The sequence below is a fragment of the Silurus aristotelis genome (assembly GCF_946808225.1).
Source record: "Silurus aristotelis genome assembly, chromosome: 18".
NCBI lineage: Eukaryota > Metazoa > Chordata > Actinopteri > Siluriformes > Siluridae > Silurus > Silurus aristotelis.
In genome coordinates this window covers 6,066,307-6,079,434 of record NC_139591.1, presented here as the reverse complement: position 1 = coordinate 6,079,434, position 13,128 = coordinate 6,066,307, and the positions used below count along the sequence as shown (strand labels likewise).

Sequence of the window (13,128 nt, the reverse complement as noted above, 5' to 3'; positions counted from 1 at the left end):
GGGATGTATTTTGATATCTGAAAAAATTTTCTTAAATTACAGCATATTTCAAATGGCGATTGATAGATAAGACACAATTTGTGATACAACCAATTATATTTACCCGAGTTTCTCGTCTATTTAAAAGGCCGAAATTGATACAATTAGAGGGAAAACAGTGAATACAGCTGCAGTGCTGTTAATAGTAAAGACTGATGAAAATCTGGGGTTAATATGTATGCGTGTGTTCCTGTTAAAAAAAAAAATGGCATAGCAAAACTGATCCTATGTTTAGACTCTTTTGGACCGATGGCAAATCCAAAGTGCTACTAACACTGTGGCAAGTAAAGAAATTTTGTGTAAAGTGTAACAGTATTTGCAATTTATGGACTCAGTGTATTGGCACTGATAAATCTTGCTCGCCATAGAGACGAGTTGGAGAGTAAGAAATATATTATAGTATTCCGTTCTTACCCCTTTAGAGTCAATGCTGCCAGGCTTTGCATTGAATTTGACTGTCTTCAGGCGAGCACGCTCTTTTCTCTCCACCCTTATAGAGACATTGTGAGAAAGAGAGAGTGAGAGAGAGAAGATATGCCTCTAAAAATATGACTAATACACTGTATGTCTAATAAAAGGCTACTTAAGATTTTTAATACTCTGTTCAACATGGCTAAAAATTGATGCTTTATGCAAATGCATGTCTATTATTAGTGAAACCATATTTAACATAGAGCATGAAGACAAAATATTTTTGTAAATGTTTTAAAGCAATTATAGTGTTTGAAATTACGTAAATCATCAGGAGACCAAACGGAACTTCTACTATATTTCCAAACGTATGTGTGCTCGAGGCTTGGCACATCAGTAAAACAAATGTTTAGTGATAAAAAATAATTTTTTGATCCAGTTTATTTATTTTTTTACATCTAAATAAAGAAAGGACTTAGTCAATAAATGTCTGTTGCATTGAGGTTTTTAATTTCGTCTCATAATTATTTATTTATATTTTTTTATAAAAACAGTCAAACAGAAATGCGAGCTGCATCAATCATGCGTATATATATATATATATATATATATATATATATATATATATATATATATATATAGCTAGCTGGCCCAGAATAGCATCAGCATCTGATTGGTTGGTCATAGTGAGGAGAGGTCGGACAACCCCGAAGCTAGCTATCTTGTCTCAGCCCGGGAAAGGGTTTGTTATATGTACAGACGATCCCACTTTACAAACATTCCCTTTACGGACTTGCGCGGATACGAACAAACCTGTCCTCAAACTGAAATTTGTTTGGAGTTGAAAAAAATGAATTAGGCCAAGAATCATTAGGCCTGAAATTTCCCATGAGTAGAAGAATGGCATCTAAACCATTTGAATGTGGACATTTGTGCAAATATAAATAAACTATGCAAATTGGCTTTGACAGCTTGTTAAAATGACTATGATGGTGTATAATAATTCCGTGTATCTTGGTAAATAGTGCCCCTGGTAAACATGATGCTGAAAGTGTGATTTTGGCCACAACACACTGGCAACTTTGGTTTTTAATGATTAATTGTGTGCCAAACTAAAATATATGATGAAAACCACTGTAATAGTGTATACCTCCTCTTGCTAGGGATCACCCCCATCTCCTCGCTGTCTCCGTCTGGAGTGACTCTTCGTGCCTGCCACCATTCATCATCTGACGCATTAATCACATGCAAGATGTCTCCATAACGGAAGCTGAGTCCCTGACTGGGTAAGCCACTGTCCTTCAACCGGTCATAGTCAAACAGTGCCCTGCAGAAATACGACACACACACACACACACACACACACACACACACACACACACACACACACACACACACACAGTATACACACACTTAGTACAAACATCCTTGTCTGCAGTAGTCTGTCTCTATGACAACCCAAATTAGGAGTAATGGCTCAATGTGTCTTAAAGCACAAAAAAAGTTCCACGAGAATATATATCACACTCAACCTTACAGCATTTTTACATGTTTTAGATGTAAATGAGTATTAGTAAAAATGAACTAGGTTTATTTTGTGAAAATGCAGATTTCTATCGTTTAGCACCTGCGACTGATTTCCTGTGAAAGCATGATACAATCTGTTAGAACTGTGGTCTTGTCTGCGGTGGCTTGGCTTACAGCTCTGGGCTGTCTCTCTCGGATCCAACAGCGGATCCTCCGCACGTTTGATTTGGCACGTTTTACGCTGGATGCCCTTCCTAACGCAACCCTCCCCAATTTATCCGGGCTTGGGACCGGCACTGAGAGTGGCTGGGGATGGTTCCCTGACCGGGAATCGAACCCGGGTCGCAGCGGTGGGAGCGCTGCATCTTAACCACTAGACCACCAGGGGACCTTTTTCCAAGAAAACAATAAAGTGGGTAAAGCTGAGGGCCCCGACGTTAACAAAGCCAGAGGGCACCAAAATCCTCCGAGCAAACTTGAGAAAACCACTAATTAACATTACAGTTAAAGAACAAAGACATTTTGATTGAAAAAGTCTGAAACTCTCTAGTAAATCCCAGTGTGTAGATTCACTTGTGTGGTCTATATTTCCTGCTCCATTCCTTCTGGTGCTGGTGAGTCACTCAGTTGTTACTATGCCAGCTCTGGGCTCTCATTCAGCCTGATTTAGATAAGGAAAGCTTGCATCCAGAAGAAAAAAATTGAATGAGGTATGCAGGTCAATAAACAATTACATACAGGATATGAAGTACACAACCAGTCTGCTTTGAATGAATGTGGTATGTGAAAAAACCTATGAGGTTGAAAGAGTGAGCTTGTGCCATTGCAGGTTTTGTGTGTGCATTTGGGAGTAGGAAATGGTATTTAAACATAAATACTGCACACACACAGACACAGACACAGACACACACACACACACACACACACACACACACACACACACACACACACACCTGCAAACAATGAATGTGAAATCACTAAATCACACCAAAACCACTAAATCACCCAGATTTAGCTACAGCTACGTTTTTATCGAGTGGTCAACTGTATAGTTTTGATGAGCCTGTACCCACTGCGGCCTCAGTGGAACCCAATTAGGTCTTCTGCTGCCGTATCCTGTTTACTTCAAGGTTTGATGTGTTGTGTTCTGAGATGTCTCTTTGATCACCACAATTGTACAGAGTGTTTATTTAAGTTGCTGCAGCCTTTCAATCAGTCTAGCTATTCTATTGACCTCTCTCATTTCCATGTTCAGAGCTGAATGTTTATGTGAAAATCCGAGCAGTTACAGAAATACCTTAACCAGTTCAAATCTTTTACCAACAATCAAAATCACTATCACATTTCAAAAATACAAAAATACACAATCTGCACAAGTTTCTGCTTTGCACTGCTGCCATATGATTGGCTAATTATATCATTGCCCAAGGTTTTCCTAATAAAGTGCACTGTAAGTGTACAATAGACAGAGCTGAAGCAATAAATATACATTTTTACTGTTTCCTAATAATAAGTGTGACTATAATAAACTTTTCCTAAATGTAACTTTATAATAATGGCATGCTGAATGGCAACAGGAAGAAAAGAATTCAAGCTATGCTCAAATCAAAATTCGCCTCACAGCTCTGGCTAGTTGGCCCAGAATAGCATCAGCGTTTTTCACTCCTCTGAATGGTTGGTCATCGTGAGGAGAGGTCGGACAACCCCAATGCTAGCTAGCTTGTCTCGGCCAGGGAAAGGGTTTGTTATATATACAGATGCTCCCACTTTTACGAACATTCACTTTATGGACTTCCGCGGATACGAACAAACCTGTCCTCAAACTGAAATTTGTTCGGAGTTGAAAGAATTCAGAACAGAGAAGAGCCGCTGCTAAGTAGTCATCGACCGTAATGAGTCTACATGATGTGCACTGGACTAGGGCCAATTCATTTCTTCAAGTGAATAAAAAAAAAAATAATTTTAATAAATAATAATTTTTATTATATTATTATTTATTATTATTATTTATATTATTATAAATAATTTTTTTATAACTTAATACAAAATATTGTACACATTATTTAGATTTGTTTTAATATATTGTATTGTTTATTTGATAGTATTTAAAGCGCTTACATCATTAGGAGATATGCGAACACAATAACACAATAACAACTTACGAACAAATAAAATTCATGGTATGAACGTTCGGGACGTAACTAGTTCGTAAGGTGGGGAGCGTCTGTATATAGAGTTGTTACATTGTCAACATCAAATTCTATATTATAGATTCAGAATTCAATGTAAAAATCTATTTGTATATTTATATATTCCATCTAGCAAGGCCCTTGAGCAAGGCCCTTAACCCTCTATGTTTCGGGGGTCCCGTACGAGGGAAATATCAAGGTCCGTGACGTGGGGCCGCCATTCCGTGGGCTCACCACCTGCAGGAGGGACCGTAAGGGACGGTGCTGTGAGGATTGGGCAGCAGTCGAAGGCGGGGGCCTGCTTAGACTGCTGCCCCTGCGACCCGAATTACGGATAAGCGGGAGAAAATGAATGAATGAATGAATTCCATCTAAATGACGACAACAAGAGCAAGGAATCAAAGGAACACACCTTGATTGTTTGTGTACACCACACACACACACACACACACACACACACAACCTACAGTCATATACACATGACCTACAGTCATATATACATATACACAGTCAGAAAACATGCACACCCACTGTCTTTTAAAGAAAACTGGCTTCCATGGAAACCCTGAAGAGCATATGCAGATTGGTTACAAGATTTTTTGCCAATTAAAGTGTCTGTGTTTTGTCAGGTCATCAGTCAAAAAGGATAAATCTAGAGACCAGTGAAAAATAGACCAGAGATATGCAGTCGTATTTATGGTATTATGGGCAAAGTATCTGCACTAGTCTTTTGGATTACTCATGCAGTGGCGTGGTCTATCATATGGCACTGCTGTCAGAATTGAAACACTGCCATTGCTGCAATATTACACAAACACACAAACACACACAAGCACACAGACACACATATGCACACAGTGATATCTATGCAAAAAAGAGAGGCGAATTGAGGTGGTCTGTTCCTATGGTTACTTCTTTTGAGATGGTAAACAGTGCATAAATAATGAAACCTGAATATTTCCATCATGAATATTTCTGTTTTATTTGTAAAAATAAAATAAAAACATTTGGGGACTTTCATATGAATGAACTAATGAGTTTGAGTGTGTGTATATCGACTTTTGTTATGCACAATGTTATAACATTAATTCCTCACAGCATTATGATTGATTGAATTGAAATTAACAAAAATCCTAAACAAGCATTTTCCAATACATTTTATTCAGCTTTAGGACTAGTTTCAGGTTGAGATTTGGAATGCTTAAGGTTATATTTTGGTTTAAGATAGTTTAGATTAGGCCCCTGGATAAAGAATGGATTACATGTAAGTATAAAATTATGATCCAAAAAATAAAATATGGATAGATTTGAGGTTTACAACATAAAAAGTGGTAGCTTGTTAAAAGGGGAGGTGGGGCAGAACCTAAACATTCAACAAATGTATATTATAATAATAAACTTTAACCATATAAAATTCAGCTGAAATAAAATGAGTGGCCAATCATTTAAATAATGAGGCCCATTGGGGAATGAATCATGCTTCCCCAAGCTGAATGGAGAGAAGCCGCTAATATGACTGTTAATGGGGTTGTCAGATTGGTTCTCAGTGGCTGCAAAGGTCTCATTTACAATAAAAAAATAAAAAGATTTAATAATTTGCTGCAAAGAAATTGTAAGTGCATGCAAGGTAACTAAAGGTAACTAAATGGGATGTACTTGACCTGACAAACATGGGTATTACATATATGAGATAAAAGCTCATTAGAAATGAGCTAGTAGATTATATGCTGGATGACTCTCAACTGCCTATTGAAGAATGACTCAAATCTACAATCACAATATCTATGAGTTGCTGCTGGTTTTTGGGATAAGGTTTAGGGTTAAGCTAAGCGATAAGGTTAGAACACAGAGAACAACAGCGGGTTTTGTGTCTTGTGAGCATTTGCAAGGTGATTTATGGGCTTGTACAGCTATTATAACGTTAGAAACATCACTTTGTTACTCTCCAGGAGGTAAATGAGTCCCAGTGGGATTTACATTTAGCAAGCTAAGCTCTCTTTCTATTTCTCTCCCTCTACTCTATTACCTACAGTACGCTTTCAGCATGGTGCTACAGTATGTTACAGGTCGTTTATCTTTCACCTGCAGTACAAAGGTAGAGCGGCTGTAAAACAAAGGATTTGCATGAGAGTACATATCTATGACTATGATGCAACACTAGAACTCAAGTCAGCTTCAAATCAGATAATTTTCTTTCTTTTACATCAAAGAATATAGTAGACCTCGATTATGCTTCGATTAGCAGTTACTGGTGTACAGTGGATAAATGAGCATATGTCCGATGTGTTCATGTGTATGTACCTGACATATAAGGTGCGTTTCTGATTGGTTCGGAGGGACCCTGATCCGGAGCTCATACTGTGGTTCATCATCTGCTCTCTCAGGTCATGAATCTTGGCCTCGAAGCGTGCGTATTCTGAGAACACAGACATAAATACTTTCTGTCAACACATTGCTGCTACTAACTTTCATACACATATTTACTAATGCACTCCCATCTCTGACAAAGTGCACTGCAAATGGGAGAGCCGAACATAAAATACACACGAGCTCTTCACAGGTTGAAAACTGACACAGATGCTCTTGGGGTTCTTCTTGGAGTTTGTCCTTGATCTGCAGAGATATGAGGTGCCTGTGGGGATCAATACCAAACATCAATACACAGTCCTTTTGTGGCTGAGCTCTGACAGTAGTATAGTGCTCTGAAATGCTCAAGGTCAAGCCACTATCACAATACAATACAGCCACAGAGAGAGAGAGAGAGAGAGAGAGAGAGAGAGAGAGAGAGAGAGAGAGAGAGAGAGAGAGAGAGAGAGAGAGAGAGAGAGAGAGAGAGAGAGAGAGAGAGAGAGAGAGAGAGAGAGAGAGAGAGAGAGAGAGAGAGAGAGAGAGAGAGAGAACCTAGGTTTTGTATACTAGAGTTACTAGGGTAAGGGTTAAAATAGTAGAGTTCAGTGAAAGTACATCCAAGAAACCAAGAAACCGCTGCTTCTCATTCTGACTGAACTAAACCAGAAGACACATCTAAAAGACTTCTAAGAGTTTGTATCTTCCTAAAACACAACCTACCCATATGATTAACCATAATTCCAATAAGGTAAGCAAGCGGTACAAAACCATTTTATGGTTAAGTGTTGCATTAACAAATCAGCTGAGTGTGATTGTTGCAAAAAGCACCCCAGTGATAATGTCTTTAACTTGCAGTTCAGTTACTGGCAAAAAAAAAAATGTTTGATGAATAACTAGAAGCATTTTGTCTGGTTGTGTTTGTGCATTAGAATTTTATAAAACAAAAAAGGCTAGCAGACAAAACTGTACCAAAACCAATTTTTCCCCCAATTTCTGTAAAGCTGCTTAGTGACATTGTTAAAAGCACTATACAAATAAACCTGAATTGAATCGAATTTCTAAAAGTCCCCCTCATATATTAAAAAAAATAAATTCATATGAAAGATTATTGACAGTCAAAAATGGTCTATTCATACAAAACCACTCATTAGCCTGATTGTCTTTAGTTTAACATAAAAAACAACACACTTCTCATTTTCAAAGTACAACAAAGCAGAAACACTTCCCTCTAAGACCAATTTACAGAGGATTCACTGCAAAAAGCAGACTTAAAATTCTATGGAAAAGTGGAAGTGTATGTCCTGAGATGTCATGTGTCCTGCTTTCGAAGAGAAAAGTATAATAAAGGAGCTTCACGAACCTGTCACAGTTTCATCAACAATAAAGTGACACATTGCTTGGGTTCTTCCCTTAGAGAGAAGTGTTACTGCATATCAATAACATTATTCTGGCTGAACTTTTCTACTGTTCAATGCAAATGATCTCCATGATAGACCCCCCCCCCCACACACACACACACTCGTAACTCATGTGTTCAGGTCTTTACAGTCACCAGATCAAAATCCAACTAAACATCAATGGAAGATTTTGGTAGAACTTGTCACCCATAAGCGTTGTAATATATAGGGCTGCTTATTAATAAAATGAGCAACCAAATATAGTAATTATTCAGTGTAACTTCAGATAAGAATGCTTTCAAAGAATGCTATTTTTTTTTTTTTTACTTCTAGGGAAAATGTGTAGGTGTATCCAAATAATGATTTATCATTGTATTATAGTAAATCCACTTAAGGACAAGTCTACAATTTGAGACCAGTAGTTGTAGAGCGAAGAATGTGTGATTCAAAAGGTACACCATAAAGAAGCTGGCTGGCTGGCTGGCAATCATGACCTTCAGAACACAATGGTAGAGTAGAGAAAGGACAGTCCAGTCACACAGGCATGATCACATGTGCAGGGCAAAACTTTAACAACTACAGCTAAAAAACTCCGACAGAGAATTCTCCATCACAGTATTAATGCAATAGCTTTACACATTGTATATAATTTTTTTTACACACTGTACTTTTAATTATTTTTATAATTACATAGTAATTACTGCAAAAAGTGATGTGTTTAAGCAGGTGATGGCGCACTTTTCAGAGAGTCTTTCTAAGGACCTTCTATTGTCCATTCAATGTGATGTCTAATGTACACCTTAACCTTAGCATATCCTCAACAAGCAAAAGAAATCACATTTGGTCTATTAATTCTATTAGTTTTTAAATAAAAGCTGCAGTTTCTGAACAAAACAGTTTTCCTTTCGTGTAACAGTCAAGTGTCTCTGTAAGATGAAAAAGATCAGTTATTCCATTAAATATATACATGAAACATTCAACAAATAATCAATGAAATAGATTAGTTTAAGCAGCTGACACTCAAATAGTAGACTTTCTATAACCCAAAGCAAATAAGCAAAGAGAGAGAAAAAATAGAGAATGAAAAAGAGAGAAAGGGGAAGAGAGAGAGGGTGTGTGTGAGAGAGAGAGAGAGAGAGAGAGAGAGAGAGAGAGAGAGAGAGAGAGAGAGAGAGAGAGAGAGAGAGAGAGAGAGAGAGTGTGTGTAACTGCAGTCAAGCACATTTTTTAGAGGCTTCAGGAAATGACTGAAAGACTCACTTATATCTAATGTCTTTGAGTGAATATTCTCTGAGCATTTGTTTGAAATGGAAAAAGAAAGAACTGTGGCTTCTTCGCTGCATCTGTGAGACACATTAGTGAAAAGATCACAAATATAAAACCACCACATGGCAGAAAGAAGGCACTGCCATAGGAATAATTTCTAAATATAGATCTCAAACATAACAGTGACCTAATCTCAACCAGGAACAAAAATCTGTACAGGAGACTGCTTCATGGCATAGGTTTACGCTACAGCTTCCTCACACATGATGGAGGATTTGTAACAGCTCACATGCACACAACACACACACACACACACACACACACACACACACACACACACACACACACACACACACACACACACACACACACACACACCTATAAATACACACCACCAGGAAACCAGTAAAAGTACCAGTACAGTACCCACTTACCGTGCTGAGTCCTGCGTCCACAAACCCTGCTTACTACAGCTGTGGTCTTAGAGAGATTCTGAACCTCTTAATCTTACACTTTAGTCCATATCCAGCACACACATTCGAACAAGCACACCAACACACACCGTGCTTTGCAGTCACACAGATGAAAAAGTGTTTCAAAGAACAAAGACTTGACCAGCATGGAGCGAGTGAGTGTGTGCTAGTGAAAAGGAAAGAATGGCAGAGATTGTAAAGAGGACAGGGCAAGCAGGGAAAGAGAAAAGGACTGAAAGAATTGAGCACAGAAAGGATGGAGAGAGAGAAAGAGGGAGAGAAAGAGAGAGAGAAAGAGAAAGCAAGTGAATGAATATGAGGAATGGTGAAGAGGATGCGAGTGGGACAGAGAGAGATGCTGAGTGTCTGCAGCAGTGAGAGGGATTGGCCGCTCCCCATATGCACGCTCTCTCTCTCTCTCTCTCTCTCTCTCTCTCTCTCTCTCTCTCTCACTCTCACACACACACACACACACACACACACACACACACACACACACACACACACACACACACACACACACACACACTCTCTCTCACTCACACACACACACGCACACAAAATGTGTCTACCGCACAAGTCTCTTTCTTTCCTTTTCTCTGTGTCCTAGCTCTCCCTATACTACAGTGCCATTCTACTACTGCAGCATATTAATAACACTGTACATCAATGTGTCTCTGCTCACAAACCCATCACAAAGGGTCAAATCCTATTCTATCTGTTTGCCGGTGTCCTTTTATTCAACCCCGGATCTTTTTTTCGGTTTCAGGAATATATAAACCAAAAAAGCAGAACAAATCTGCATGCAAAGTATGTTTTTTACAATGATATGGGTTCCTTCTTACATATTCATCAAGACTTATTAAAAAGAGGAATACAAACAATAAACAGATAATCAAATACGTGCGCTATTGCATAGTAAAAAATAATGAATGAAGTTACAGGATTTGCAGTAATACACTGAGTATAAATTCACTGACTATAAAAGCAGCCTTACGCTTTATTAATAGTGAGGTGGCACTTTACAGTAATCACTTTGTACATATAGCATACAGCATGTTGAATATTCATATAAGCAATAACCAAGAAGTCATCTAAAGAAAAATTTAAAATGCGACAGGTAAATAATTAACTTCAGTGCGTTTTAAGTGCTTCAACAGTGCATATAATCTGCTATTTTTCCTTCAAGTGTAATTTACTCTCCTGATTGGATAATTTTATTAATTGCTTTTCATATTTTTTGACTAGACGGTTTATTCCCCCAAATCATTCACACTGAGCTTAACAGAAAACCCGAATGATAACCAGTGATGGGCAGTATTTAAGATAAGCGTTTCAGATTTTCTTCTTCTTCTTCTTTCAGCTTCTTCCATTGGGGTTGCCACGACGGATCATCCGTCTCCATACTACTCTGTCCTCTACATCTGTCTTTCAAACCAACTACCTGCATGTCTTCCATCCACCACATCCATAAACCTCCTCTTTAGCCTTCGTCTTTTTCTCCTTTCTGGTGGCTCCATCCTCAGCATTCTCGTACCAATATACTCCATGTCCCTCCTCTGTACATGTCCAAACCATCTCAATCAGGCCTCTCTCACTTTGTCTCCAAAACGTCCTACATGCGCTGTCCCTCTAATAAACTAGTTTCTAATCCTGTCCATTCTCGTTACTCCCAATGAAAATCTTAACATCTGTCTTTTAGTCAATGTTACTGTCTCTAAACCATACAACATCGCAGGTCTCACCACAGTCCTATAAACGTTCCCTTTCACTCTTGCAGATTCTCTTCTATTACAAATCACTCCTGCCACTCTTCTTCACTCACTTCACCCTGCCTGCACTCTTTTCTTCACTTCTCTAACACGCTCTCTATTACTGTGCACTGTTGACCCCAGGTAACTGAACTCCTTCACCTTCACCACACTGCTCCACTGCCCTCACTCTCATTTACACACATGTACTCTCTTACTCCTACTGACTTTTATTCTCCTTCTCTCCAGCACGTACCTCCACCACTCCAGGCTCTTCTCAACCTGCTCACTACTCTCACCACATTTCACAATATCATCCGCAAACATCATAGTCCACAGAGGCTTCTGTCTGACCTCGTCCGTCAACCTGTCCATCCCCACTGCAAATAGGTAAGGGCTCAGAGCTGTTCCTACTGCACACTTCACTGCTGTCACACTGTCCTCAAACATGTCCTGCACCACCCTCACATACTTCCTCTGCCACACCTGACTTCCTCATACAATACAACAACTCCTCTCAAGGCACCCTGTCGTACGCTTTCTCTAAATCCACAAACACACAATGCAACTCCTTCTGACCTTCTCTATACTTGTCAAAGCAAATAATGAGTCTGTAGTGCTTTTTCTCAGCATGAAACCATACTGTTGCTCACAGATGGTCGCCTCTTCTCTCAGCCTGGCTTCCACTACTCTTTTCCATAACTTCAAGGTGTGATTGATCAACTTTATTTCCCTGTAGTTACTGCAGGTCTGCACATCTCCCTTATTCATAAAAACTGTTACCCGCACACTCCATCTCTTTTCCTCAAGCATCCTCTCACCTTCCAAAATCCTGTTAAACAACCTGGTTAAAAACTCCACTGCCATCTCTCCAAAACATCTCCACGATTCGACTGGTATGTCATGTGGTCCAACCCACTGTCCACTCTTCATCCTCTTAATCGCTGCTCTCACTTCCTCCTTACTAATCCTATCCACTTCCTGCTTCACCATCTCCACATCATCCACCCCTCTCTCTCTCATTTTCCTCATTAATCATAAGATAAGTATTTAAAATACGTATTTTAAATATAAAATAGGATTTAGTAATTTTTATTTAATAGGATTGATGAAAATGGCTCCATATTATACTTTAGTAACATACTTAAGTGTTTTGTATTTTTATAGTTTTAAAATACTGTAAAATACTTTATAAGTGGACATGATGACATCATAAAAATGCAGCCTCTGATTGGTGCCTACTCAGTAGTTTGCCAGACTTGTTGAGATCAAAACAGAAAATTAATCCAGGTGGTAAGAAACATGCAGGCTGCCAGCTTTCAAATAGGTGTCCAATGATTGATAAATAAATATTTGATTGCCGAATATTGCACCCTAATTAAAGCTGTTTAGTAGAATCATGATTTTGCACACCATTGCATGAATGACCGCCTGACACATAACAATCAAATTAATTAGTTAGAAACTAGATGCTATGAAAACAGGTGCAATCAGTTGTCGTATTATGCATGACTTGTTTGTCATTGAGGCAGTGTTGCTGATGCAAAGTAGCCCTTTGTTACCAAACACAAAGAACTAAATTAGGATAAATTACGAGTCATTCACAAACTGTTCAGCATTAAACTGTTGATTACTTTACAACTAAACTTAATCTGGGAGATCACAGAGATATATATGCAAATATTTGATCTGTTAACTGGTTGCATATGTCAGATTTATTGCACGA

General features: G+C 38.6%; 1 protein-coding gene across 50 annotated transcripts in view; it reads right to left on the bottom strand.

Moving 5' to 3' along the window:
- dlg2 (discs, large homolog 2) overlaps positions 1-13,128 on the bottom strand; it is a 247,569-nt gene that overhangs the window by 11,279 nt on the left and 223,162 nt on the right. For all 50 annotated transcript variants that reach the window (XM_083568170.1, XM_083568192.1, XM_083568181.1 and 47 more), the window contains 3 exons: positions 6,468-6,582; positions 1,601-1,777; positions 454-529 (listed from right to left, as the gene is read on the bottom strand). In XM_083568170.1, coding sequence (XP_083424296.1) covers positions 454-529; positions 1,601-1,777; positions 6,468-6,582 — 368 coding nt within the window. The remainder of the gene's footprint in view (positions 1-453; positions 530-1,600; positions 1,778-6,467; positions 6,583-13,128) is intronic.